At 44.5% G+C, this 26,278-nt stretch overlaps 1 protein-coding gene across 5 annotated transcripts in view; it reads left to right on the forward strand.

The window, feature by feature from the left end:
- Positions 1-26,278, forward strand: part of crybg1a (crystallin beta-gamma domain containing 1a) — a 295,651-nt gene that overhangs the window by 55,774 nt on the left and 213,599 nt on the right. For all 5 annotated transcript variants that reach the window (XM_068027026.1, XM_068027035.1, XM_068027040.1 and 2 more), the window contains exon 2: positions 19,532-19,688. In XM_068027026.1, coding sequence (XP_067883127.1) covers positions 19,532-19,688 — 157 coding nt within the window. The remainder of the gene's footprint in view (positions 1-19,531; positions 19,689-26,278) is intronic.

Here is a 26,278-nt window from a genome sequence, read left to right on the forward strand (position 1 = left end):
AGCAAGGAAAGTCTACCTGAGAAGGAGAAGAAAGGGGAAGCAGCTGAAATCAGTGACTCAACACCTACCCTGTGCCCAGAAACACCTCCTCTACAGACAGAATCAGTGGAGGAGGAGGCAGCAGATGGACAAACAGGTCAGTGGCAAGTGGTACAAAGGAAAACCACAAAGAAAAAAAATGCCTAAAGTGGAACAGGCCACCACCCAAACCAGTGGCAAGAGGAGGCTACCATCTGAGACAGACAACAGCAGCTCCTCTTCACTGGATGAGGAAGTGTCGGAATGACGGCACCTGCAAAAGAAGTGGCAGAATTCAAAGGAGCTGGAAGATAAAGCCCCCTGGGCACTGGAAACTGTGATGGGCCCAGCGCGCCCCAAATGCAAATCGCCGAACCTAGCAACATGCCCAGCTCCGGGACACCGAGAGCAATGACACGTCAGGCGCACTCCAGCTCTGGGAAGCCGGGAGCAGTGATGTTTTCGAGCAGGAAACAACAGCAGAGGAGAGCCCAATCCTTGCTGCCTACAAGACCGCCCCCGCCGATGTCACCCCAGCGGAACAAACCCTGCATGAGAAACCAGGAGGGGTTTCTGAGCCCAACGAATGTGAAACAGCTTGTGTATACTATGGGTATGCAGGAACATACCAAAAGACTGGGACTAGCAAGGACAAATGGTGTGGGAAGCAACAACTAACTTAAAAATGGGTATAAGGATTGCTTCAATTAACGTGTGTAGCGTTAAATCCACTACGCGATGTGTTTCAACCTTGGACTACCTCGCCAAGGTCAAAGCCGACCTACTGTTTCTGCAGGAGTGTGGAATATCACACCTCAACACCTACAGACAATGTTCGTGATGGTGGTCGCATGGGCCATCGATCTGATCAGGGGGAAATGATTCCCGTTCCTCCGTCTGGGTATTCTGCTGCGGGGAGGTAACTTCACCATCTCTGAGGTTAAGGAGGTGGTGGGCAGTCGCCTCCTCATAGCAGATGTACAACAATGCTCTGCTCCGGTTGATCAACGTGTACGCCCCGGTTCAATGCAGCGAGTGGCTGACCGTCTTCCAGCAGCTCCCACTGCTGCTGGCGACGTCCAGGCCAGTCATTCTAGGCGGTGACTTCAACTGCATCATCGATGCAGCTGGACAATCCGGCAGTGACGACAGCAAACTGGACGCTACGTCCAGATTCCGAATGGAAACAGTAAAAGATGCCAAGCTGCACGGCGTCCTCAGTAAACCTGCAGATGGAGCGCAGCATCGATGCACCTGGTCAAGATCGGACGGGTCTGCCCGTTCCAGGATTGACTTCCTGTTTGTGTCCCGTGCTGTCACGGTCAGATCCACTGACGTCAAGCCGGTGTCTTTCTCCAACCACTGCCTCTTACTGGGCCGACTTTCACTTACAGGACGACCAGCGGGTTGGCAGGGGGACGTGGAAGCTAAATGCTACACTGCTAACCCCAGAGAACGTTGAGGAACTCAAAAGGGATTACAAAGGTTCGAGAACTGTGGAACCCCTCTTTGAGTTTCCAGTTTACTGGTAGGAGGCGAGCAAGGAGAACATCAAGAGGTTCTTCATCCACAAAGGTGTTCAGAGAGCGAGAGAGAGACAGAGGGAAATGTCCCGACTCCAGAAAAGTATGCAAAATCTGCTCCGGCTGCAGTCGATGGGGGTTGAGGTCAAGGAGGACCTCCAAGAGGTGAAGAGCCAGCAGGTCTTGCTGTTTGCCACGGAGGCCTCCAAGATCATCTTCCGGTCCAGAGTCCACTCTGTTGAGCAGGATGAGACGTGCTGGCATTACTTCTTCCAAAAGGTACACAGAGAGAGCTCTGTTATCAGCAGCTTGAAGGAAGAGGATGGCTCGGTAACGCAGTCCGACATACTAAGGATCAGCAAATCCTTTTATGCTGGGCTGTATGACGCGAAGCCCACAGACAGCAGAGCCTCCCAGTCCTTCCTGTCATCTATCACAGAGGTCTTAGATGACAGCATGAGGGAGAGACTGGACAAGCCGCTAACTCTGAATGAGCTGACAAAGGCCATCAAGTCCTTCGAGACGAGTAAAACTCCCGGAAGCGATGCCTTACCGGTTGAGTTGTATTCGGCCCTGTGGGACTGCATCAGCCCAGACCTGCTGGAAGTATATGAGAGTATGCTCCTGGCCGGCAGCATGTCAGAATCCATGAGGAAAGGCATCATCACCCTCATCTACAAGCGGAAGGGGGAGAGGGCAGAAATCAGAAATTGGCGGCCCATCTCACTGCTTAATGTTGACTACAAGATTCTGTCATAGCCAGTCGAGTCAAGTCTGCTCTGGAGTTGGTGATTCGCCCTGACCAGACATGCACTGTACCCGGCAGGAAGATGTCTGATAGTCTCGTGCTACTCTGGGATACAATCGCCTATGTACAGGACAGGAGGGTGGACACCTGCCTCATCAGCCTGGACCAGGAAGGCTTTTGACAGGATATCGCACACCTACATGATGAACGTGCTTTCCAAAATGGGGTTTGGGGAGGGAATCTGCAATTGGATCAAACTGCTCTACACAAACATCAGTAATGCAGTCTCAATCAATGGGTGGAAATCAGAAAGTTTCCCGATCCAATCTGGAGTCAGACAGGGCTGTCCTCTCTCCCCTGTCTTGTTTGTTTGCTGTATTGAACCCTTTGTTGAGTCTATTAGGAAGGATGCGAGCATAAGAGGGGTGACAATTCCAGGCGGTAGAGGCACTCAGGTTAAAACCTCCCTGTACATGGATGACATCGCCGTCTTCTGCTCGGATCCGCTGGCCGTTCGCAGACTGATGAGCATCTGCAACCAGTTCAAACTGGCCTTGGGAGCCACGGCAAGAGCGAGGCCATGTTCTTTGGCAACTGGGCTGACCAATCCTTTGTCCCCTTCACCGTCAGGTCAGATTACCTGAAGGTGCTGGGGATATGGATCAGTAGGGCTGGGGCGTGCACCAAAACCTGGAATGAGCGAGTAGCCAGGGTACACCATAAGCTGAGCATGTGAGAGCAACGATCTCTCTCCATTGTGGGTAAGAACCTGGTCATCAGGTGTGAGGCGCTCACGTTGTTGCTGTACAAGGCGCAGGTCTGGCCCATATCCCACTCCTGCGCCGTGGCGGTCACCCGAGCCATTTTCCGCTTCATCTGGGGATCCAAAATGGACCGGGTCCGGAGGGACACGATGTTCAAACCTCTGGATAAGGGCGGAAAAAATGTACCCAACGTCGCCCTCATCCTGATGACCACCTTCATTTGCGGCTGCATCAAGCTGTGTGTAGACCTCCAGTATGAAAACTCCAAGTGTCACTACGTGCTGAGGTTCTATCTGTCCCCAGTGTTGCGAAGGATGGGCCTGGTCACATTGCCGCGGAACACTCCATGCAGTTGGACCGTGCTGTACCACCTATCCTTCGTGGAAAAGTTTCTGCGGGAAAACACCTTTGACCACCAATCCAACAGGCAGTGGTCTGCACGGAATGTCCTCAAAGCCCTATGGGAAAAGGAGATGGTGGATCCTGTCGATGGTTCCCCGAGCAGACTGCCAAAGTCATTTGGCGGAATGCCTCATCACCAGAACTTTCAAACAAGCACCAAGCTGTAGCTTGGCTGGTGGTGAGAAGAGCCCTCCCTGTCAGATCCTTCCTGCACTCCCGAGTCTCACCCCCTCCACACAATGCCCTCGAGGTGGCTGTGGTGGGGAAGAGGCGGTTGCCCACCTCCTTCTGGAATGTGTCGTTGCAAAGCAGGTGTGGAAAGAGATGCAGTGGTTTTTGTCGAGGTTCATCCCAAGCAGCTCTGTAACACGGGAGTCTGTGCTCTATGGGCTGTTCCCAGGGGCGCACACCGAGATAAACATCAACTGCTGCTGGAGGACTATCAATTCAGTGAAAGGGGCCCTTTGGTCTGCCCGAAACCTGCTGGTCTTCCAGCGCAAAGAGTTGTCCACGACTGAATGTTGCAGACTGGCACATTCCAAGGTCCAGGACTACGTGCTGAGGGACGCATTAAAGCTTGGGGCAGCCGCAGCAAAGGCTCAATGGGGAAAGACCACTGTGTAAGGTCCCCCCCCTACCAAGCTGAACTGAGGGGCTGGATCCATGGAAAACCCCTCGAACTGTATCCAGAATATATTTGCTGCAAAAAAGTACATGGTAGGTAAAATGAAATGGATGGGTTGTGAAGCAACTCACTCTTGCATTGAAGGAAACTGATCTCCCTTGCACTCATTGTATTGTCGACTTGGTGCTGTTTTGAACTGTTTTGTAATGTATCTTGTACAGTTTTTTATGAATAAAGCATATTCATTTGGGGAAGAAAAGGGTTAGTGAGGAAATGAATTGGTCAGAAGTGAAACAGGAAAACAAAAAAAAAACTAGGAATGATTCTGTGAAATATAAAACATTCCCATCTCTCCACAGTTTCTATCCAAATTTTCTTTTAACCTTTTTTTATTATTATTTAACCGATTGTTCTGCAGTTCATTGTATTTAACTCATTTTTTAAAAAAGCATGCTGGGGACAACTTTCCACAGGCTGCAATATCAGCACTTACACTGGAATCACAGTCAGCAGTGCCCTTCAGAACTGACCCTAACAGTCAGGGAGAAAATGCACAATCTACATCAATGGGTATCCTTGCCTCTGTGAATTTATCTTGAATGTCAGTCTGGCCCAAGCTGCTGGGGAAACTAGAGTTCTGCCCTTTTAAAGGAAATGGGAGTTGTCTTTCCCTGGAAGCACAGAAATTGGCCCTTAAATGGTTTCCTTTGAAGTGGGGAGTTAGGGCAAAGTAACAAAAAGGTTAAAATAAAAGTTCTGTCATGATTTCTAGGGATTCAGTTTGCTTCCCTAACCTGGAACATGATGAGGCCCACTTTTGCTCATCAGGAGACCTGTAAGCCACTTCTTCCTTGGCACACCAGCTTCTGGGTCCCCATGAAGCTGAGCTGCAAATCAATCTCAACATAGGGAGTCTCTGCCTTTCTCTTATGTTGATAGCCTTGTTCGGGCATCCTAGAAATAATGCCCGTGGCCAACACCTGGCATATCTGGATATTAGCAAAGTTTACTGCTGTACTGTAGGATTCCTGCCGAAGCCACATGGAATTTCAGCCATTTTTCTCTTATTTTCCTTGAATTCTTTGGTAGGTATTCTTTTATTTTCCAGTTTCCTTTGTGTTTGCTCCATAATAATGTTCAATTTGTTTATAATTTCCTATCTATTGAGAATTATTTGAGTTTTAGTACGGTTACTGCGCCTACATTAAATTGCTTTGATATTTACAGTTCATAAATTTTGTTACAATTTTATAATCATCCATCATGAAGTTGGTAAGGAGGTTGCAGACCGATGTAGATCAGTTGAGTGAGTGGGCAAAAATCTGACAGATGGAGTATAATGTGGGAAAATGTGAAGTTCTTCACTTGGCAGGAAGAATAAAAAAGCAGAGTATTACTTAAATGGAGAATGACTGCAGAATTCCAAGATGCAGTGGGATCTAGGTGTTCTTGTGCATGAGTCACAAAACATTAGTATGCAGGTACAGCAGTTAATAAAGAAGGCTAATGGAATGCTATCCTTTATTATGAGAGCAATTGAAAATAAAAGTAAGGATGTTATGCTTCAGTTATACTGGGCATTGGTGAGACCACATCTCGAATACTGTATGCAGTTTTGGCCTCCTTATTTAAGGAAGGATGTAAATGCTTTGGAGATGGTTCAGAGGAGGTTTACTAGATTGATACCCTGGAATGAGCGTGTTGTTCTATGAGGAAAGGTTGGACACACTGGGCATATTTTCACTGGAGTTTAGAAGAACCTGAACGGTTTTGACAAGGTGGATGTGGAAAGGATGTTGCCTCTTGTGGGTGGGTCCTGAACTAGGGGGCACTGTTTTAAAATTAGGGGTCGCCCTTTTAGGACAGAGATGAGGAGAAATTTTTTCTCTTAGAGGGTTGTATGACTTTGGAACTCTCTGCCACAGAAGGTGGTGGAGGTGGGTCATTGAATATTTTTAAGCCATAGGTAGATAGATTCTTGTTAGGCAAGGGAATCAAAGATTATCAGGGGTAGATGGGAGTGTGAAATTTGAGACACTAACAGATCAGCCCTGACCTTATTGAATGGTGGAGCAGACTCGAGGGGCTGAATGGCCTACTTCTGCTCCTAATTCGTATGTTCGTATGAAGTACATAAGAATGTTGTTTTACAGCAAAAAGTTTAAGAAATTCTTTAATAACTCAGTTGGTTGAAGGAACAAGTAGGTGACATAAACAACACTTAATTACTCCTCCATTCATTTGCTACAAGATACTACATATATTGCATTTGGTTAGCCAACTCAGCTACGAGATTCAGTTTTTATATTGAAATATGCATTCAAATTTCGACACTTGGTTCTGGGAATCTAACAGGTCCTGGGTTTCACTCCTGATCTGCAATGAGTTAGCTAATCTCAATTTGGGTATCATGAAGATTTCAACAATCTGCTCCTAGTTTCTTGGCCAGGGATTGTGTTTTGTTCCTGATTACCAAGAAGTGAGCTGTATTGAAATGTGTTTGTGTGCTATGTTAGATGAGAATAGAATTGGACTTGATTATGATGTCTCTTACAATTGAATCATCTACTTTAAAAAAAAGATCAGGACAATTCACAATTGTCTATTTAAGAGATTCTCCTCTAATTTTCAGCATTTTGGGTTAGATTCCCAGGACCAAGTTATGAAATTTGAATGCAACATAAAATCTGAATCTTGTAGCTGAGTTGGCTAACTAAATACAATATATGTAGTATCTTGTAGCAAATGAATGGAGGAATAATTAAGTGTTGTTCATGTTTTGGTTACTTCATGATTCTTTATTCCATCTGATTGATCTAAGGAGAACACTTCATACCACAGAAGGAGGCCATTTGGCCAATCATGCCTGTGTTGGCTCTTTGGTAAAATAGACAGTTTCCTCATGTCACCTCTGATTCTTTTGCCAATCACCTTAAATCTTTGCCCTGTGGTTTCTGACCTTTTCCCACTGGAAACAGTTTCTCCTTATTTATTCTATTAAAACCTGCTGTGATTTTCAATACTTCTATCAAATTGCCTCTGAACTTACTCTGCTATAAGGGGATCAAGCCCAGCTTTCCCAGTCTCTCTACATAACTGAAGTCCCTCATCCCTGTTACCATTCTAGTAAAGCTCTCCTGGACTCTTGCCAAGGTCTTGCCATCCTTCCTAAAGTATGGTACAACTTGCTTGCTTCTGTACTCCGTTTCTCTATTATTCTTTTTTAGAATATCCCATATTCTTTTTTAACAGACTTCTCAACTTGTCCTGACATCTTCAAAGATTTGTATATACCCTGCCAGGAAACTCCGTTTTTGCACTGCCTTTCAAATTGTATCATTGGTTCATATTGCCTCACTTCATTCTTTCAACCAAAATGTCTCACTTCACAATTCCCTGTGTTAAATTGCATCTGACATTTGTCTTCCCATTTCACAAGTCTGACTGGATCCTCCTGAAGTCTCTTACTATCCAGCTCACTGCTTACTACATTTCTGAGTTTCGTATCATCTGTAAACTTTGAAATTATGCCCTGTATAAACAAGTCTAGGTCATTAATGCATATCAAAAGCAAAATACTGCGGATGCTGTAAATCTGTAATAAAAACAGAAAGTGATAGAAATACTCAGCAGGTCCGGCAGCATCAGTGGAGAGAAAAACAGAGTTAACATTTTGGGTCTGTGATCTTTCATCTGAACCTTTTTGACAAAAGGTCATTGATCTGAAATGTTAACTCTGCTCCATTTTTCTTTCTATTCTTTCATCGGATGTGGGCATCACTGGCAAGCGTTACCCATACCTAATTGAGAAAGCGATGGTGAGCTGCCTTCTTGAACTACTGCAGTCCACAGTGCTGTTAGGGAGTGAGTTCCAGGATTTTGATCTAGTGACAGTGAAGGGACAGCGATATATTTTATATTTAGGGTGGTATGTGACCTGGAGGGGAACTTGCAGCTGGTAGTGTTCCCATGCGTCTGCTGCCCTTGTCCTTCTTGGGGGAAGAGATCGTGGGTTTGGAAGGTGCTGCCAAAGGAGACATGGTGAGTTGCTGCAGTGCATCTTTTAGATGGTACACACTGCTGCCACTGTGCGCCAGTGGAGGGAATGAATGTTTAAGGTGGTGGATGGGGTGCCGATCACGTGGGCTGCTTTTTTCTGGGTGGCGTTGAGCTTCCTGAGTATTGTTGAAGCTGCACCCAGCCAGGCAAGTAGAGAGTACTCCATCACATTCCTGACTGTGCCTAGTAGATGGTGGACAGGCACCAGGGAGTCAGAAGGTGGGTTACTCATTGCAGAATTCCCAGCCTCTGACCTGTTCTTGTAGCCACAGTATTTATGTGGCTGCTCCAGTTCAGCTTCGTGTCAATTGTAACACTGCGGCACAGTGGCGCAGTGGTTAGCACTGCAGCCTCACAGCTCCAGGGACCCGGGTTCGATTCTGGGTACTGCCTGTGCGGAGTTTGCAAGTTCTCCCTGTGTCTGCGTGGGTTTCCTCCGGGTGCTCCGGTTTCCTCCCACATACCAAAGACTTGCAGGTTGATAGGTTAATTGGCCATTATAAATTGCCCCTAGTATAGGTAGGTGGTAGGGAAATATATAAGGACAGGTGGGGATGTGATAGGAATATGGGATTAGTGTAGGATTAGTGTAAATGGGTGGTTGATGGTCGGCACAGACTCGGTGGGCCGAAGGGCCTGTTTCAGTGCTGTATCTCTAAAATAAACTCTAAACTAATAGTGACAGGTTGAGCAATCGAAATGCTGTTGAATGTCAAGGGGAGATGGTTAGATTCTCTCTTGCTGGAGATGGTCATTGCCTGGCACTTGTGTGGTGTGAATGTTATTTGCCACTTTTCAGCCCAAGCCTGAATGTTGTCCAGGTCTTGTTGCATATGGACACGGACTGCTTCAGTATCTGAGGAGTCACGAATGGTACTGAGCATTGTGCAAACATCAGCAAACGTCCCCATTTCTGACCTTATGATGGAGGGAAGGTCATTGATGAAGCAGCCGAAGATGGTTGGGCCTAGGACACTAGCTTGAGGAACTCCTGCAGCAATGTCCTGGGACTGAGAAGATTGGCCTTCAACCACAACCGTCTTCCTTTGTGTTAGGTATGACTCCAACCAGTGGAGATTTTTCCCCCTTGTTTCCCATTGACTTCAGTTGAGCTAAGGCTCCTTGATGCCATACTCAGTCAAATGCTGCCTTGATATCCAGGGAAATCACTCTGACCTGACCTCTTGAGTTCAGCTTTTTTGTCCATGTCTGGACCAAGACTGCAATAAGGTCAGGAGCTGAGTGGTCCTGGCGGAACCTAAACTGAGCATCGGTAATCAGGTTACTGCTGAGCAAGTGCTGCTTGATAGCACTGTCGACGACACCTTCCATCACTTTGCTGGTGATCGAGAGTAGACTGATGGGGCGGTAATCGGCTGAGTTGGATTTGTCCTGCTTTTTGTCCACAGGCCATACCTGGGCAATTTTCCACATTGTCAGGTAGATGCCAGTGTTGCAGCTGTACTGGAAGAGGATGGCAAGGGGTGCAGCTAGTTCTGCAGCAGAAGTCTTTAGTCCTACAGCTGGAATGTTGTCAGCTTTTGCAGTATCCAGTGCCTTCAGCCGTTTCTTGATATCGTGTGGAGTGAATCGAATTGGCTGAAGACTGGCATCTGTGATGCTTGGGATGTCAGGAGGAGGTTGAGATAGATCATCAACTCGGCACTTCTGGCTGATGATGGATGCGAATGCTTCAGCCTTATCTTTTGCACTGATGTTCAGGGCTTCCCCATCATTGAGGATGGGGATATTTGTGGAGTCACCTCCTCCTGTTAGTTGTTTAATTGTCCACCACCATTCATGACTGGATATGGCAGGATTGCAGAGCTTAGATCTGATCCGTTGGTTGTGGGATCACTTAGCCCAGTCTATCACATGCTACCTCCGCTGTTTGGCACGCAAGTAGTCCTGTTTTGTAGCTCCACCAGATTGACACCTCATGTTTAGGGATGCCTGTTGCTGCTCCTGGCATGTTCTCCTGCACTCTTCATTGAACTGGGGTTGATCCCCTAGCTTGATGTAGTGGTAGAGTGAGGAATATGCTGGACCATGAGTTTACATTTTGTGTTTGAAGATAATCCTTCTACTTTTGATGATCCACAGTGTCTCATGGTTGCCCATTTTTGAGCTGTCAGATCTGTTTTAAATCTATCCCATTTAGCACGGTGGTAATGCCACAAAACATGATGGAGGGTATCCTCAGTGTGCAGACAGGACTTTGTTTTCACAAGGATTGTGTGGTGGTCACTCCTACCAATACTGTCATGGACAGATGCATCCGCAACAGGGAGATTGGTGAGGACAAGGCGTTGTAGGTTATTCCCTCTTGTTGGTTCCCTCACCACCTGCCGCAGGCCCAGTCTGGCAGCTGTGTCCTTTAGGACTCAGCCTGCTTGGTCAGTAGTGGTGATACTGAGCCACTCTGGATGATGGGCATTGAAGTTCCCCACCCAGAGTACATTCTGTGCCCTTGGCACCCTCAGAGCTTCTTCTAAGTGGTGTTCAACATGTAGGAGTACTGATTCATCAGCCGAGAGGAGGGGGGCGGTAGGTGATAATCAGCAGGAGGTTTCCTTGCCCACGTTTGACCTTATGCCATGAGACTTCATGGGGTCCGGAGTCAATGTTGAGGACTCCCAGGGCAACTCCTTCCCAACTGTACACCACTGTGCTGCCACCTCTGATGGGTCTGTCCTGCTGGTGGGACAAGACGTACCCAGGAATGATGTTGGTGGTGTCTGAGTTATTGGATGTAAGGTTTGTTTCTGTGAGTATGAATGTGTCAGGCTGTTGCTTGTCTAGTCTATGGGGCAGTTCTTCCATTTTCTCTCTCCACAGATCCTGCCAGACCTGCTGATTATTTCTGGCATTTTCTGTTTTTATTTCATTACTATATATCAATGAGATAGCCTAGGCAAAACAATTTGTGTGATTTTTCTGTGCCAAAGATCTAGGGAGAGTACTGTCAAATGAGTGAGTGGAGCAGCATCTCTTTACGAGTGACTGTAAATAGGATTAGATTATGCTGTTTTAGTGTTTCCATCCAGAAGTACTTTCCTAAAACACTTCTATTTTTTAGCTTGTTTGTACACCGGAGGACGCTGTACTATGTGCCAAACAATATTTTATAAATAATTGATAATGCAATATGTTTTAAAGGATCAAATTACAATAAAGTGAAGCTAGAGGGCTTAGTTTAAATGTGTACAATAGACACTAGTCTTATTGTTTCCCAGAAATCAACAGTTCCAATATTTCTTCATTAAGTTTTATATCCTTAGCATGTACAGCAAACACATTGGTGAACACTGAATGTGATATTTATCCAATGGCTTCAGGTGACTGAATAATGCATGAGGAGGAAGGCCGTTGAGCCCTGATGTATATCTTCTTTTTATACCAGGGGTCTTCAGCCCCTTAAGATAACACACATTCTAAGCAAGTATCGTACAATATTCTTATTCTTTAGAATCATAGAAATACTTTGCAAAGGAGGACATCTGGCCTATCATATTTGTGCCAGCTCATTACTACAGCAATCCAAAATTAATCCCAGTGCCGCACACGCTTGCCAGAGCCCAGTAACTTTCTCTGCTTCAAATATCACAGAATCACAGAATGGTTACAGCACAGAAGGAGGCCATTTGGCCCATCGTGTCTGCAGCGGCTCTCCAAATGAGCAATTCACCTAATGCCATTCCCCTGCTTTCTCTCCGTAACCCTGCACATTCTTCCTTTTTTATTTATCTCATTTTCCATGAAAAGATGCAATGTTCTCTGCCTCAACCACTCCCTGTACCAACGCATTCCATGCTGCAGCAACTCTCCACGTAAAGACACTCACTTTGCCCAACCTCCTTCCTCAGTCTCTTCTGATATTGGTATATCAAATTATTTTGTTTCCCTATCCCCAAACCCCTCCCCCATCAGATTTCTCTTCTTTTTTTGAAGCACCAATTCCTGTTGGGGAGAAGGAGCATCACAGCTAAGCCCAATCCTGTCCTCACCCAATGCCTGTGGTTGCACACCATTTTTTTTTGTTCATGGGATGTGGGCATCGCTGGCTAGGCCAGCATTTATTGCCCATCCCTAATTTCCCTTGAGAAGGTGGTGATGAGCTGCCTTCTTGAATTGCTGTTAAGTAGGGAGTTCCAGGATGTTGGCCCAGCGACAGTGAAGGAACGGCGATATAGTTCCAAGTCAGGATGGTGTGTGACTTGGGGGGAAAATTGCAGGTGGTGGTATTCCCAAAAATCTGTGCCCTTGTCCTTCTAGGTGGTAGAGGTCATGGGTTTGGAAGGTGCTGTTGAAGGTGCGTTGCTGCAGTGCATCTTGTAGGTGGTACACACTACTGTGTCAATGGTGGAGGGAGTGAGTATTTGTGGATGGGGTGCCAATCAAGCAGGTTGCTTTGGCCTGGATGGTGTCGAGCTTCTCGAGTGTTGTTAGAGCTGCACCCATCCAGGCAAATGGAGAATATTCCATCACACTCCTGAATTGTGCCATCACCAAGAGTGCCTCAGTAGCACCATTATTGACCAAGTTGGCCAAGTCCTAAAGGACATAGCTGCCAGACTGGGTCCACGGCAGATGGTGAGGGAAAACCCTACTTGACCTTGTCCTTGTCAATCTGCCTGTTGCAGATGCATCTGTCCATGACAGTATTGGTAGGAGTGACCATCGCACAATCCTTGTGGAGACCAAGTCCCATCTTCACGCTGAAGATACCATCCATATTGTTGTGTGGCACTATCACCGTGCTAAATGGGATAGATTTCGAACAGATCTAGCAACTCCAAATTGGGTGCTGTGGGCCATCAGCAGCAGCAGGATTGTACTCAACCACATTCTGTAACCTCATTGCCCGGCATATCCCCCACTCTACCATTACCATCAAGTCGGGGGATCAACCCTGGTTCAATGAAGAGTGCAGGAGGGCATGCGAGGAGCACTGTCAATCACATGGGGTATCTTACACTTTCATCTTTACTTAAATGGAAGCGAATTTAAAGTAATAACCTATCATAGAACACTAGTGAGCTTGGTCAACAATCTCTGCTATGGACAAGAGGGAAATACCTCGATAGTTTCAACAACATGATTTATCTCCCTTCTTGAAGATATGTACAATTGTCACATTCCTGAAATCGGGGGAAAGTGGTGCCGGGGAGTTGTGGGGGGAGTTCTTTTTCTCCCAGATCCATAGGATAAGTGCATGGAGTCTGAATGTGAGCAAAATTCCGCCGGCTTTGAAGACCTCAGCTGGAAGACCATCGGGGCTGCAGGCTTTGTTGTTTTTCATCTCTTTGATTGCTTGTTGCAGCTCTCCCATCGATGGTGGTTCACCCATGGATTCTACCATGGACTCTGGGGGAGAGCCTGGAGACTATCAGCTGCCACTGTAGATTCACACTTGAGGAGTTGTTCAAAATGTTCTTTCGAGCGCTTAAGGATCTTTAAGAAAAGAAATGTTATCCTGTGAATGAAGGGGATTTTGTCCACTTGATCTCAGTGTATTGCTGACCCTGCTGGCTTCAAAAAAGCTTTGCATGTCATGATGATCAGCATACTGTTGGATCTCTCGGGCTTTCCTTTCTCACCACTTGTCCTTTATCTTCCGGATTTGTCTTTGGGCATCAACCTTGAGCAGTTGGTATTCTGCCTTCTTGAGTTGCGACCTTGGGTTGTTGTGCCAGGTAATGAAGGCTGCTCATTTTTATTCCAGTAGATCACATATTTCAGCATTGATTTCATCGATCAGTCCTGGTGGAGACAATGCTCGAACCCAATAGTCTGGACATAGGAGTCTAGTACGGCTGACTTTATTTGTTCCCACTGTTCTGAAATTGAGTTGGATTTTGAAGATTTGCCAGATTGGTTGTGAGCTGCACTTGGAATTCCTCTCTTCGGTCAGGCTTTTATAGGGCTGAGATATTGATCTTCTTCCTCTTGGACTTTTGGGCCTTGCAATGTCTTGGTGCTAGGTGGATGTTCATCACTGATGGAACAAGTCGATGATCTGTCCAGCAGGCATCAGTTCCCCGTATGGATCGAGTGATGCAGACATCACTTAGATCTTTGACCCGAACAATGACATAATCCAGGAGGTGCCTGTGCTTTGATCTAGGATGCCTCCATGTGGTTTTGTATTTGTCCTTCTGGCAGAAGAGGGTGTTTGTTATAATGAGGTCATGCCGAGTACAGTTTGTCAGCAGCAGTTCACCATTTGCATTGGCTTTTCCCACCCCAATTTTACAATGGTTTGGAGTCACAGCCAATCCTGGCATTAAATTCCCCCAGAAAGATGATTTTTTTTTCTTCTTTTGAGATGGCGGTGAGGACTTCATCAAAGTCGGAGTTGAACTTTTCCTTAACATCGTCATCAGAGTCAAGGGTCGGGGCATAAGTGCTGCTGATGGTGGCATATTGATTACAGCTGAGTTGTAGACCAAGTGTCATGAGTCTTTCATTTATGCAGTTGGAGGGTTCTGGCAGTGCATCCAAGATCCTATTCCAGATGGCAAAGCCAACTCCGTGGAAATGAGGGTCGCTATCAGCCTTTCCTTTCCAGTAGAAGGTGTATCCCCCTGCTTGTTCCTTCAGCTGCCCCTCCCCAGGAAAGTGGGTCTCACTGAGGGCGGTGATGTCAATTTGGAGTCTTGATAGCTCAAGTTATACGATTGCAGTTCTTCTTTCCGGATGATCGCGCTTGAGGTTATCCATGAGTGCTCAGTCACAGAAGCTGCTGCCCAAAGACATTCATGCATCTGTCACCTGTGTGCAGATTTGTGACTAGGGTCTCCCAGGTTCATAGCCCTGTCCTCGTCGCCAATCCTCCATCGCCAGAGAACTTGGTAGATGAACCCTGGTAGAAGCCTGTGCATGACTTCATTTAACGTGGGGACCATGGGGCGCCATCATTGTCCACACAATCTTGACGCATTGATGATCAGATTTCAGTGACATGTGGAACCACAATGATTGGGCCTCCTTGCTACTGCAGTCTTCTTCCACCTTCACAACCGGTGAGACGCGCAGTCTTCCTTCGCCCGTTCTGCCATTGAGGACTATTTGGACTGCACTTTGTCTGGCACCTCCCCTGACATTTCTGCTATGTGAGGCACTGCCATGAGCAAGAAGCTTCCGACAGCATTGCTCAAGGGATCAGCAGGATGCACAAACCTCTCCACCACACCAAGATGGCAATCCACACATATATGTTGAAGGAGAGACTCTGGAATATGTTGAGCACTTCTCATACCTTGGCAATTACCTCTCTCAAAAGGCCATCATAAATGAGGAGATCCAACACCAGATCAGTTGCACCAGTTCAGCCTTTCACAAATTGCAGCAGCAAGTGTTTGACAACAAAGACCTCCACAAATCAACAAAAGTCTTAGTGTACAGAGCAGTTGTCGTCACCACACTCACAAACTGCAGTGAGATCTGGACTGTATATTCGTGCCCAATAAGAATACTCGAGAAATTCCATCAGCAATGTCTTTGCCGCATCCTCTGCATTCAATGGGAAGACTGTCGAACAAACGCTAGTGTCCTTCTTGAAGCCAGATCCACAAGCATTCAGGCAAAATTCCTGCAAAATCAACACTGATGGACAGGCCACTGTGTCTGTGTGGCTAAAAATCATCTCCCCCGCCACCTCCTGTTCTCACAACTCTCAAATGGCTAACGTTCCAGGGGAGGACAAAGAAAACACTTCAAAGACACTCTGAAACTCTCTTTGAAGTGCAGCTGCATTAACCTTAACAACTAGGAGGAACTTGCTACCAATCGCTTAGAATGGAGACAACTTGTCCATCAAGTTGAATCATGCTTTGAGTCCAAGCGCCTAACAATGAAGCAGAGCGGTGGCAGAGAAGGAAAGAAAAGGAAGCAAATCCTGCACTCCTGATCCCACTACCTCATGGGACGTCCTGCCCCATGACCCAAAGATCTGGGGTCAAAAATCGACCTGCTCAGTCACATGAATACCCAAGGCAGAAACTTGCAACCCTGAGTAGATGTTGTCCTCGACTCAAGGGACAGTCGACAGTAGGGAGATGGTGGGGTAGTTGGTGTGGGGGGTGGTGTATGGGTGTATGGATTATAAGTTTTTTATGAGCTAGCTCGGCTGAATGGTTTTCCTGTGCTTCCTACACACCTTTGTGACAACTGTTCACAACAGAATCACGATAAAGAATTTTGAAATCATTCAACATCCCTTGAATAATTCATATTACTTGTAAATACATTTTGAAGATTTGTTAGATATGATTTACATACAACAATGATCATAACTCATTCATAGCTTTGACTGTATGCTGACAGGACAGCCTACTCAAATTATATAAATCAATTTGCATGGGTTTTTACAATTGTCCTTCTTTATTCGGTTAGTCTTATGCAATAATACATTTTTGGGGCAATATAGGTTACTTATTGATGGCACTCAAGGCTGTAAAAAGTAACTACCCAACTACTAAACCTGGATTTATCTCCTTTTTTCTTGCACTTTACACCAAGTTGCTGGTGTTCTGTAATTGCGAACCTGGCCCTTCCTCCAGGTTTCTGAATATTAAGTAGAATTTCTTGGCAGTTACCAGGATTCTCAATAAAGCAGCAGAGTTTTTAACTCTCTCCTGTACAAAGTGACACTGAATAAATTATCGATTGACATCTGTTCTAATATACACTGTCAACACAAGAGCAGTCCACAAAAGAGAATTAAAACCCTAGTAAGCCACGTATAACACACATCACAGTTGATAGCAGGAAATAATTTGAAAGTTGTAATCTAACCTTGAGCTGTTGGTGAGATGGCATAAAATCAGCTTCATTTTTGTGAGTTTATAGACACTGAAATCAGTGGATGGAAAGTAGTGGGCAACATGCCTGTAATTTTCTAATATATGGTGGTGGTGGAAGGAGAATGGTCATCACCAGTTCGTACTTGGACAGTTTAAGGTAGTCTGATTTTGGTGGTGGTTGAGAAAGGAAAGTTGTTTAGAAGACCAGGAGAATTCCTTGCTCTGCCTCCAAAACAGTGACCTGGGATCATTAACATCCACCCAAACCAATAGAATTGGCAGATATTTCATCGAAAGAACGGCACCTTTTGACGATACAGCTCTTCTTCAGTGCTGCACTGAAGTGTCAGCCCGGGCTAAGTATTCAAGTTGTGGAGTTTAAACCCAAAATCTTCTGATTCTGAGGTGATGGGGATACCAATTGAGTCAAACAGACAATGGCATCACAAGTGAAGTCAATGAGAGACCATATCCTAATGCTACCTTAACCATGGATGGCTTGGCTTTTTGTTTAAAAGGATAGTTCGTGAAGACTTTTCCCCCTAGTGTTTATCTGCCCCTCGCATGATGGGTTGGAATTATTGGTACCTCACTCAAGTTATCATTCTCAGGAGCGAGCACGTCAATTTTGTTGAAGCAATATTATATTTAATTTGTATTTTATTATAGCTGCCTTTATTTGATTAGATTAGATTAGATTAGAGATACAGCACTGAAACAGGCCCTTCGGCCCACCGAGTCTGTGCCGAACATCAACCACCCATTTATACTAATCCTACACTAATCCCATATTCCTACCAAACATCCCCACCTGTCCCTATATTTCCCTACCACCTACCTATACTAGTGACAATTTATAATGGCCAATTTATCTATCAACCTGCAAGTCTTTTGGCTTGTGGGAGGAAACCGGAGCACCCGGAGAAAACCCACGCAGACACAGGGAGAACTTGCAAACTCCACACAGGCAGTACCCGGAATCGAACCCGGGTCCCTGGAGCTGTGAGGCTGCGGTGCTAACCACTTGTGGCTTGCTTGGACCTAATTAAGCACATAGAAAGAGATTTTTATGTTTCAGAGAAACAGGTAGTTTACCGTCAAAAGGGTCTGTGAAAGTCCCACCTGCCAACTTGGCCCAGTAAGTAGCACTCTCATCTGAGTCAGAATATCATGGGTTCAAGCCCACTCATGGATTTCAGAACAGTCCAGACCATCTTCCTCCAATGCCTCCCCTCCCTCGGCTAGCTAAGTAGGTCTACCCTTGCCTGGTTCCACTCTTACCTATCTAATCACAGAGAAAGTATCTCCTGCAATAGCTTCTCTTCCCACCCTCCCACTGTTATCTCTGGAGTCTTAAAATGATCTCTTCTTGGCTGCCTCCTATTTCTCATTGACATGCAGCACCTTGGTGACATCATCCAAATACACAATGTCAAGTTCCACATTTATGCTAAGGACACCCTGTCTTACCTCACCACCACCTCTCCCGAACACTCTGCGTTGTCAAACTGCTTGTCTGAAATCCATTAATGGATGAGCATAAATTTGCAACCAAATCCATTGTCTTCAGTCCCCACTTTAAAATGTATTCCCTTGTGTCAGACTGAAACAGACTGTTCACAACCTCAGCATCCTATTTGCCTTTGAGCAGAGCTTTCAAACCAATATCCTTTCCATCACAAATTCTGCCAGCATACGGTGTCATATTTGACCCCGATTGAGTTGCTGGCCACACATCAGCTCTGATACCAAGACTGCCTATTTCCACCTCCATACCATCACCCAACTCTAATCCTGCTTCGACTCATCTGCTGCTGAAAGGCTCCCTTTGTCACATCTAGACTTGACTATTCCAATACACTTTTGGCCAGTCTCCCATCTTCCACCCTATGTGAACTTGAGCTCAGCCAAAATTCATCTGCCTGTATCATAACTCACACCATTGAGTTATACAGCACAGAAACAGGCCCTTTGGCCCATCTATCACCACTGTTTTTGCTGACCGACATTGGCTCCCAACCATAAGCTTTGGAATTCTATCTCTGAACCTATCTGACTTTCTTCCTTCAAAACACTCCTTAAAACCTACCTCCATCTGTCTTAATATCTCCTTTTGTGGCTCAGTCAAATTTTGATTGGTAATGCTCCTGTGCAGTGCCTTGAGACATTGTACTATGTTAAAGGTATTATAGAAATGCAAGTTGTTATTGCTGCTTCCATCTTCATAACATTTGTCTGTGTCTGCCTCTGCTTCAGGTAGAAAAAACTGTATTCTAAAAGAAATGATGATCTTTAGCAAAGAAGTTTAATTATTAAAGTAAGTTAATATCTGTGTTTCTGTGATACTTGTTAATTACAGGTAAAAGAAAAAGACGTTGTATTTATACAGCGCCTAATGACTCAGAAATGCCTCAACTCACTTCACATAAAATGAATTTAGGTTTTCACATTCATGAAATAAGGCTGATAGTGCTACAACAGCCTGCATATCATTTCAATTGTCATGGTAACATCTTGGTAGGAAATATTAAATGCTATTCAGCTCAAATATATAGATTTGTAACAATGTTATTATAATTCTGCAGACCTCTCAGAACCAGTGATTGGATGCTAGCCGAAGAAGTCACGCAGGATTCTGATGTGGTGTACAACTATGACCATATTGCAGACATCGTTCAAAACACAAAGCTGGAACCCCAAAGCCCCACAAGTCCAAAAAGCCCAAATGAAAAATCTACAAAGGTAACCACAACAAGGTCATGATTTTGCTGTTTTTCACTGGAACTCAAGGATAATGGTATTTCTTAATTGTTCTCCTTAACTCTTAACCTTGAAATTATACTGTGGATAATGATGCATCATCTAATTTAAACAGGTTAACACTTCTGCTAAAATGCCAACGAAAGAAATTTGAGATGCCTAGGTGAACTGTTCTCTTTCCATGAACTCAGCTGTTTCCTCTATTTCCTGTTGCGGTCTATAATTACATATTTAGCCATTCGCAGTAGAGATGATGTAATTAGCTACTGAGAATTCTGGATCATATGATGTCATTGTGACTTCCCTGTTGATATTGTGTACTATTTCCCTAAACCTCTGCATTTCCTGAGTGAAATTTATGGGCATCTTGTCATCTTATATCTGTTTCCAATGGCATCCTATATTTCTTCGATTAAATTATTGTGAAGTTACATATATATTTATTTTTTCTTTATGCTTTATCTGAATGCACGAATCATCTGTAATAAGATGGATGAACTAGTGGCACGAATAGAGGTAAATGATCTAGATCTAATTGCCATTACCGAGACATGGTTACAGGGAGATCAAGGTTGGGAAATAAACATTCCAGGGTACACAATATTTGGAACAGACGGACAGAATGGCAAAGGAGGAGGGGTAGCCCTGATAGTAAAGGATGGCTTAAGGACATTAATCAGAAGGGATCTGGTCTCAAAAAATCATGAAGTAGAATCAGTTTGGGTGGAAATTAGGAATAGCAGGAGTCAGAAAACACTGGTGGGAATAATTTACAAGCCCCCCTAACATTTATATTATTGGACAGAACATTAAATGGGAAATTATTGGAGCATGTAAAAAAGGTAATGTATTAATTGTGAGGGACTTGAATCTGCATATTCAATGGAACAATCAAATTGTCAACAGTGGTCTAGAAGGTGAATTTATAGAATGCTTTCGTGACAGTTTCTTGGAGCAATACGTTGTAAAACCGACTAGGGATAAAGCTATCTTTGATCTCATAGAAACATAGAAAATTGGAGCAGGAGTAGGCCATTTGGCCCTTCGAGCCTGCTCCACCATTCATTATGATCATGACTGATCATCCAACTCAGTAACCTGTTCCTGCTTTCCCCCCATATCCTTTGATCCCTTTCGCCCTAAGAGCTATATCTAACACCTTCTTGAAAACATACAATGATTTGGCCTCAACTGCTTTCTGTGGTAGCGAATGCTACAGGTTCACCACTCTCTGGGTGAAGAAATTTCTCCTCATCTCAGTCCTGAAAGGTTTATCCCATATCCTTAGACTATGACCCCTGGTTCTGGACTCCCCCACCATCGGGAACATCCTTCCTGCATCTACCCTGTCAAGGCCTGTTAGAATTTTATAGGTTTCTATGAGATCCCCCCTCACTCTTCTGAACTCCAGTGCATATAATCCTAACCGACTCAATTCCTCCTCATACGTCAGTTTGGCCATCCCAGGTATCAGTCTGGTAAACCTTCACTGCACTCCCTCAATAGCAAGAACATCCTTCCTCAGATAAGGAGACCTAAACTGCACACAATATTCCAGGTGTGGCTTCACCAAGGCCGTATATAATTGCAGCAAGACATACCTGCTCCTGTACTTGAATCCTCTTGCTATGGAGGCCAACATACCATTTGCCTTTTTTACTGTCTGTTGCATCTGCATGCTTACCTTCAGCGACTGGTGTACGAGAACACCCAGGTCTCGCTGCATATTCCCCTCTCTCAGTTTATTGCCGTTCAGATAATAATCTGCCTTCCTGTTTTTGCAATCAAAGTGGATAACCTCACATTTATCCACATTATACTGCATCTGCCGTGCATTTGCCCACTCACTCAACTTGTCCAAATCACCTTGAAGCCTCTCCGCAGCCTCCCCACATTCACCCTCCCACCCAGTTTTGTGTCATCTGCAAATTTGGAGATATTACATTTAGCTCCCTCATCTAAATCATATATTGTGAATAGCTGAGGTCCTAGCACCGATCCCTGCGGTACCCCACTAGTCACTGCCTGCCATTCGGAAAAAATCATGAAGTAGAATCAGTTTGGGTGGAAATTAGAAATAGCAGGAGTTTATTTCTACTCTTTGTTTCCTGTCTGCCAACTGATTTTCTATCCATCGCAATACACTACCCCCAATCCCATGCGCTTTAATTTTACATGCTAATCTCTAATGTGGGACTTTGTCGAAAGCCCTCTGAAAGTCCAAATAAACCACATCCCCCCCCCCATCAACTCTACTAGTTACATCCTTGAAGAATTCTAGTAGATTTGTCAAGCATGATTTCCCTTTTGTAAATCCATGCTGACTCTGTCCAATTCTATCACTGTTCTCCAAGTGCTCTGCTTTAAAATCTTTGACAATGGACTCTAGAATTTTCCCTACAACCGACGTCAGGCTGACAGGATTATAATTCCCTGTTTTCTCTCTACCTCCCTTTTTAAATAGTGAGGTTACATTAGCTACCCTCCAATCTGTAGGAACTGTTCCAGAGTCTATCGAATCTTGGAAGATGACTAGCAATGCATCCACTATTTCTAGGGCCACTTCCTTAAGTACTCTGGGATGTAGATTATCAGGCCCTGGGGATTTATTGGCCTTCAATCCCATCAATTTCCCCAACACCATTTCTCTACTAATACTGATTTCCTTCAGTTCCTCCCTCTCACTAAACCCTGTGTTCCTTAACATTTCTGGTATGATATTTGTGTCCTCCTTTGTGAAGACAGAACCAAAGTATGCATTTAGTTGGTCAGCCATTTCTTTGTTCTGACCATAAGGGACCTACATTTGTCTTCACCAATCTTTTTCTCTTCACATACCGATAGAAACTTTTACAGTCAGTTTTTATGTTCCCCGCAAGCTTACTCTCGTACTGTATTTTCCCATTCTTAATCAATCCCTTGCTCCTCCTTTGCTGAATTCTAAACTGCTCCCAATCCTCAGGTCGGTTTTTTTGGCGAATTTGTATGCCTCTTCCTTGGATCTAATGCTATCTCTAATTTCCCTTGTAAACCATGTTTTGGCTATCATTCCCTTTTCACTTTTGTGCCAGACAGGAATAAAGATTTGTTGCAGTTCATCCATGCACTGTCTGAATGTTTGCCATTGCCTATCCACCGTCATCCCTTTAAGTAACGTTTCCCAATCCATCATAGCAACTTGTGCCTCATACCTTCATCGTTTCCTTTATTAAGATTCAGGATCCTAGTCTCAGAATCAACTACGTTACTCTCCATCTTGATGACAAATTCTATCATATTATGGTCGCTCATCCCCAAGGGGTCTCGCACAACTATATTGTTAATTATTCCTCTCTCATTACACAATATCCAGTCTAGGATTGCCTGTTCACCAGTTGGTTCCTCAACGTATTGGTCCAGAAAACCATCCCGTATACACTCCATGAATTCCTCCTCTAGGGTATTGTGACTAATTTGATTTGCCCAATCTATATGCAGATTAAAGTCACCCATCATTACAGATGTTCTTTTATCGCATGGGTCTCTAATTTCCTGTTTAATGCCATTGCTAACAACACCACTACAGTTTGGGGGTTTACATACAACCCCCACTAACGTTTTTGCTCCTTTAGTGTTTCTCAGTTCTAACCATACAGAATCCACATTGTCAGAGCTAATATCCTTCCTCACTATTGCGTTAATTTCCTCTTTAACCAGCAATGCAACTGCACTGCCTTTTACTTTTTGTCTGTCCTTCCTAAATACTGAATACCCCTGGATGTTCATTTCCCATCCCTGGTCACCCTGCAGCCATGTCTCCGTAAACCGACTATATCATACCCGTTTACATCTATTTGCACGATTAATTCATCCACTTTATTGCGAATGCTCCATGCATTAAAGCACAAAGCCTTAAGGCTTGTCTTTTTAACATTACTTGTCCCCTTCCCACTATTTTTCACTGTGGCCCTGTTTGATTCTGACCCTTGATTTCTCTGCCTATCACTTTTCTTATTCCCCTTACTGTCTTTTGTTCTTGTCTATGATCCCCCCTCCCCTGACTCCTTGCAAAGGTTCCCATCCCCCTGCCATTTTAGTTTAAACGCTTCCCAACCACTCTAGCAAGTACTCCCTCTAGGACATCAGTCGCAGTCCTGCCCAGGTGTAACCCGTCCAGTTTGTACTGGTCCCACCTTCCCCAGAACCGGTACCAATGTTCCAGGAAGCTAAAACCCTCCCCCTCACACCATCTCTTAAGCTACATATTCATCCGATATTTTATTTTATTTTTTTTATTTTAGAGATACAGCACTGAAACAGGCCCTTCGGCCCACCGAGTCTGTGCCAACCAACAACCACCCATTTATACTAACCCTGCAGTAATCCCATATTCCCTATCACCTACCTACACTAGGGGCAATTTACAATGGCCAATTTACCTTTCAACCTGCAAGTCTTTGGCTATTTCTACTCTGGCTAGCACGTGGCACTGATAGTAATCCTGAGATCACTACCTTTGAGGTCCTACTTTTCAACTTACTTCCTAACTCCTTATATTCTGCTTTTAGGACCTCATCCTTTTTTTACCTCCATCATTTGTATCAATGTGTACCACGATCACTGACTGTTCACCCTCCATCTCTACCCTATTCAATCTCGTATTGTGTAATATAGCAGGGTTAATAAGCAATGTCTTCGTGAAAGATTCACTGGGAAATAGTGATCATAATACCATTGAATTTCATGTTAAGTTTGAAAGTAACACATTTCAATCACAAACAAGAATCTTAAACTTAAACAAAGCCAATTATGAAGGTATGAGGGGAGAACTGGCTAAGGTTAATTGGGTAAATAGACTGTAAGGTATGGCAGTAAATGAACAGTGGAAAAAATTTAAAGAAAGAATTTAAAGGATTCAACAGAAGTATGTTCCGTTCCCAAAAATAAAAACTCGTCCAGAAAGACCCGTCCGTGGCTCACTCAGGAAGTTAAGGAAAGTCTTAGACTAAAAGAAGAGGCTTACAATGTTGCAAAAAATAGTAGCAAGTCTGAGGATTGGGAGTGATTTAGAAACCAGCAAAGGGCCACTAAAAATTTGATAAAAAGAGAAAAAATAGAATGAGAGTAAACTAGCCAGCAATATAAAAACAGATTGTAAGAGCTTTTATAAGTATATAAAAAGAAAGAGTAGCTAAAGCAGACATTGGGCCCTTAGAGGCAGAGACAGGAGAAAGCATATTGGGAAATGAGGAAATGGCAGAGGCATTGAACAAATATTTTGTGTCTGTCTTCACAGTACAAGACATAAGTTCCATACCAGAAATAGGCAGTAACCTAGTGGCTAAAAAGAGTCAGGAAGTAAGGATATTGATATCAGTCGAGAAAAAGTGATGGAGAAACTTGAGGGACTAAAATCTGACAAGTCCCTGGGACCAGATGGCCTACATCCTAGGGGTTTAAAAGAGATAGCTGCAGGGATAGTGGATGCGCTGGCTATGATTTTCCAGAATTCCTTAGAGTCAGGAATGGTCCCGTCAGAGTGGAAGTTGGCAAATGTTATGCTGCTTTTCAAGAAAGGAGGTAGAGAGAAAATAGGGAACTACAGGTCAGTTAGCCTAACATCAGTCATTGGGAAGATGCTGGAAACTATTATTAAGGAAGTCTTAACTTTGCACTTGGGGGCGGCATAGTGGCGCAGTGGTTAGTGCTGCAACCTCACAGCTCCAGCGACCCAGGTTTGGTTCTGGATACTGCCTGTGTGGAGTTTGCAAGTTCTCCCTGTGACCATGTGGGTTTCCGCCAGGTGCTCCGGTTTCTTCCCACAGCCAAAGCCTTGCAGGTTGATAGGTAAATTGGACATTGTAAAATTGCCCCTAGTGTAGGTAGGTGGCAGGAGAATTGAGGGAAGGCGGGGATGTGGTAGGGAATATGGGATTAATGTAGAATTAGTATAAATGAGTAGTTGATGGTAGGCACAGACTCGGTGGGCCGAAGGACCTGTTTCAGTGCTGTATCGCTCTATGACTAAAAGCATAGTATGATTAGAACAGGCCACATGGTTTTACTAAAGGGAGATCCTGCCTAACAAATTTATTCGAGTTTTTTGAGGATGTAACTGGTAGGGTAGATAAAGGGGAATCAGTAGATATAATATACCTGGATTTTCAAAAGGCATTCGATAAGGTGCCACATAAAATATTACTAGGTAAGATAAGGGCTTATAGTGTTGGGGGTAATATATTAGTGTGGATAGAGAATTGGTTAACAGACAGGAAGCAGAGAGTGAACATAAGTGGGGCATTTTCAAGTTGGCAGGCAGTGAATAGTGGGGTGCCGCAAGGATCAGTGATGGGGCCTCAGCTATTTACACTCTATATTAATAACTTGGATGAACAGACAGAGAGTAATGTATCTAAGTTTGCTGATGATACAAGGCTTGATGGAAAGGTAAGCTGCGGGGAGGGAGGATGTAGAGAGGCTGTAAAGAGATATAGAAAGGTTAAGTGAGGGCAACAAGATGGAAAACAGCGTATAATGTAGGGAAGTGTGATGTTGTTCACTTTGGTCATAAAAATAGAAAAACAGAATTTTTT

This window comes from Heterodontus francisci, chromosome 3 (assembly GCF_036365525.1).
Source record: "Heterodontus francisci isolate sHetFra1 chromosome 3, sHetFra1.hap1, whole genome shotgun sequence".
Taxonomy (NCBI): Eukaryota; Metazoa; Chordata; class Chondrichthyes; order Heterodontiformes; family Heterodontidae; genus Heterodontus; species Heterodontus francisci.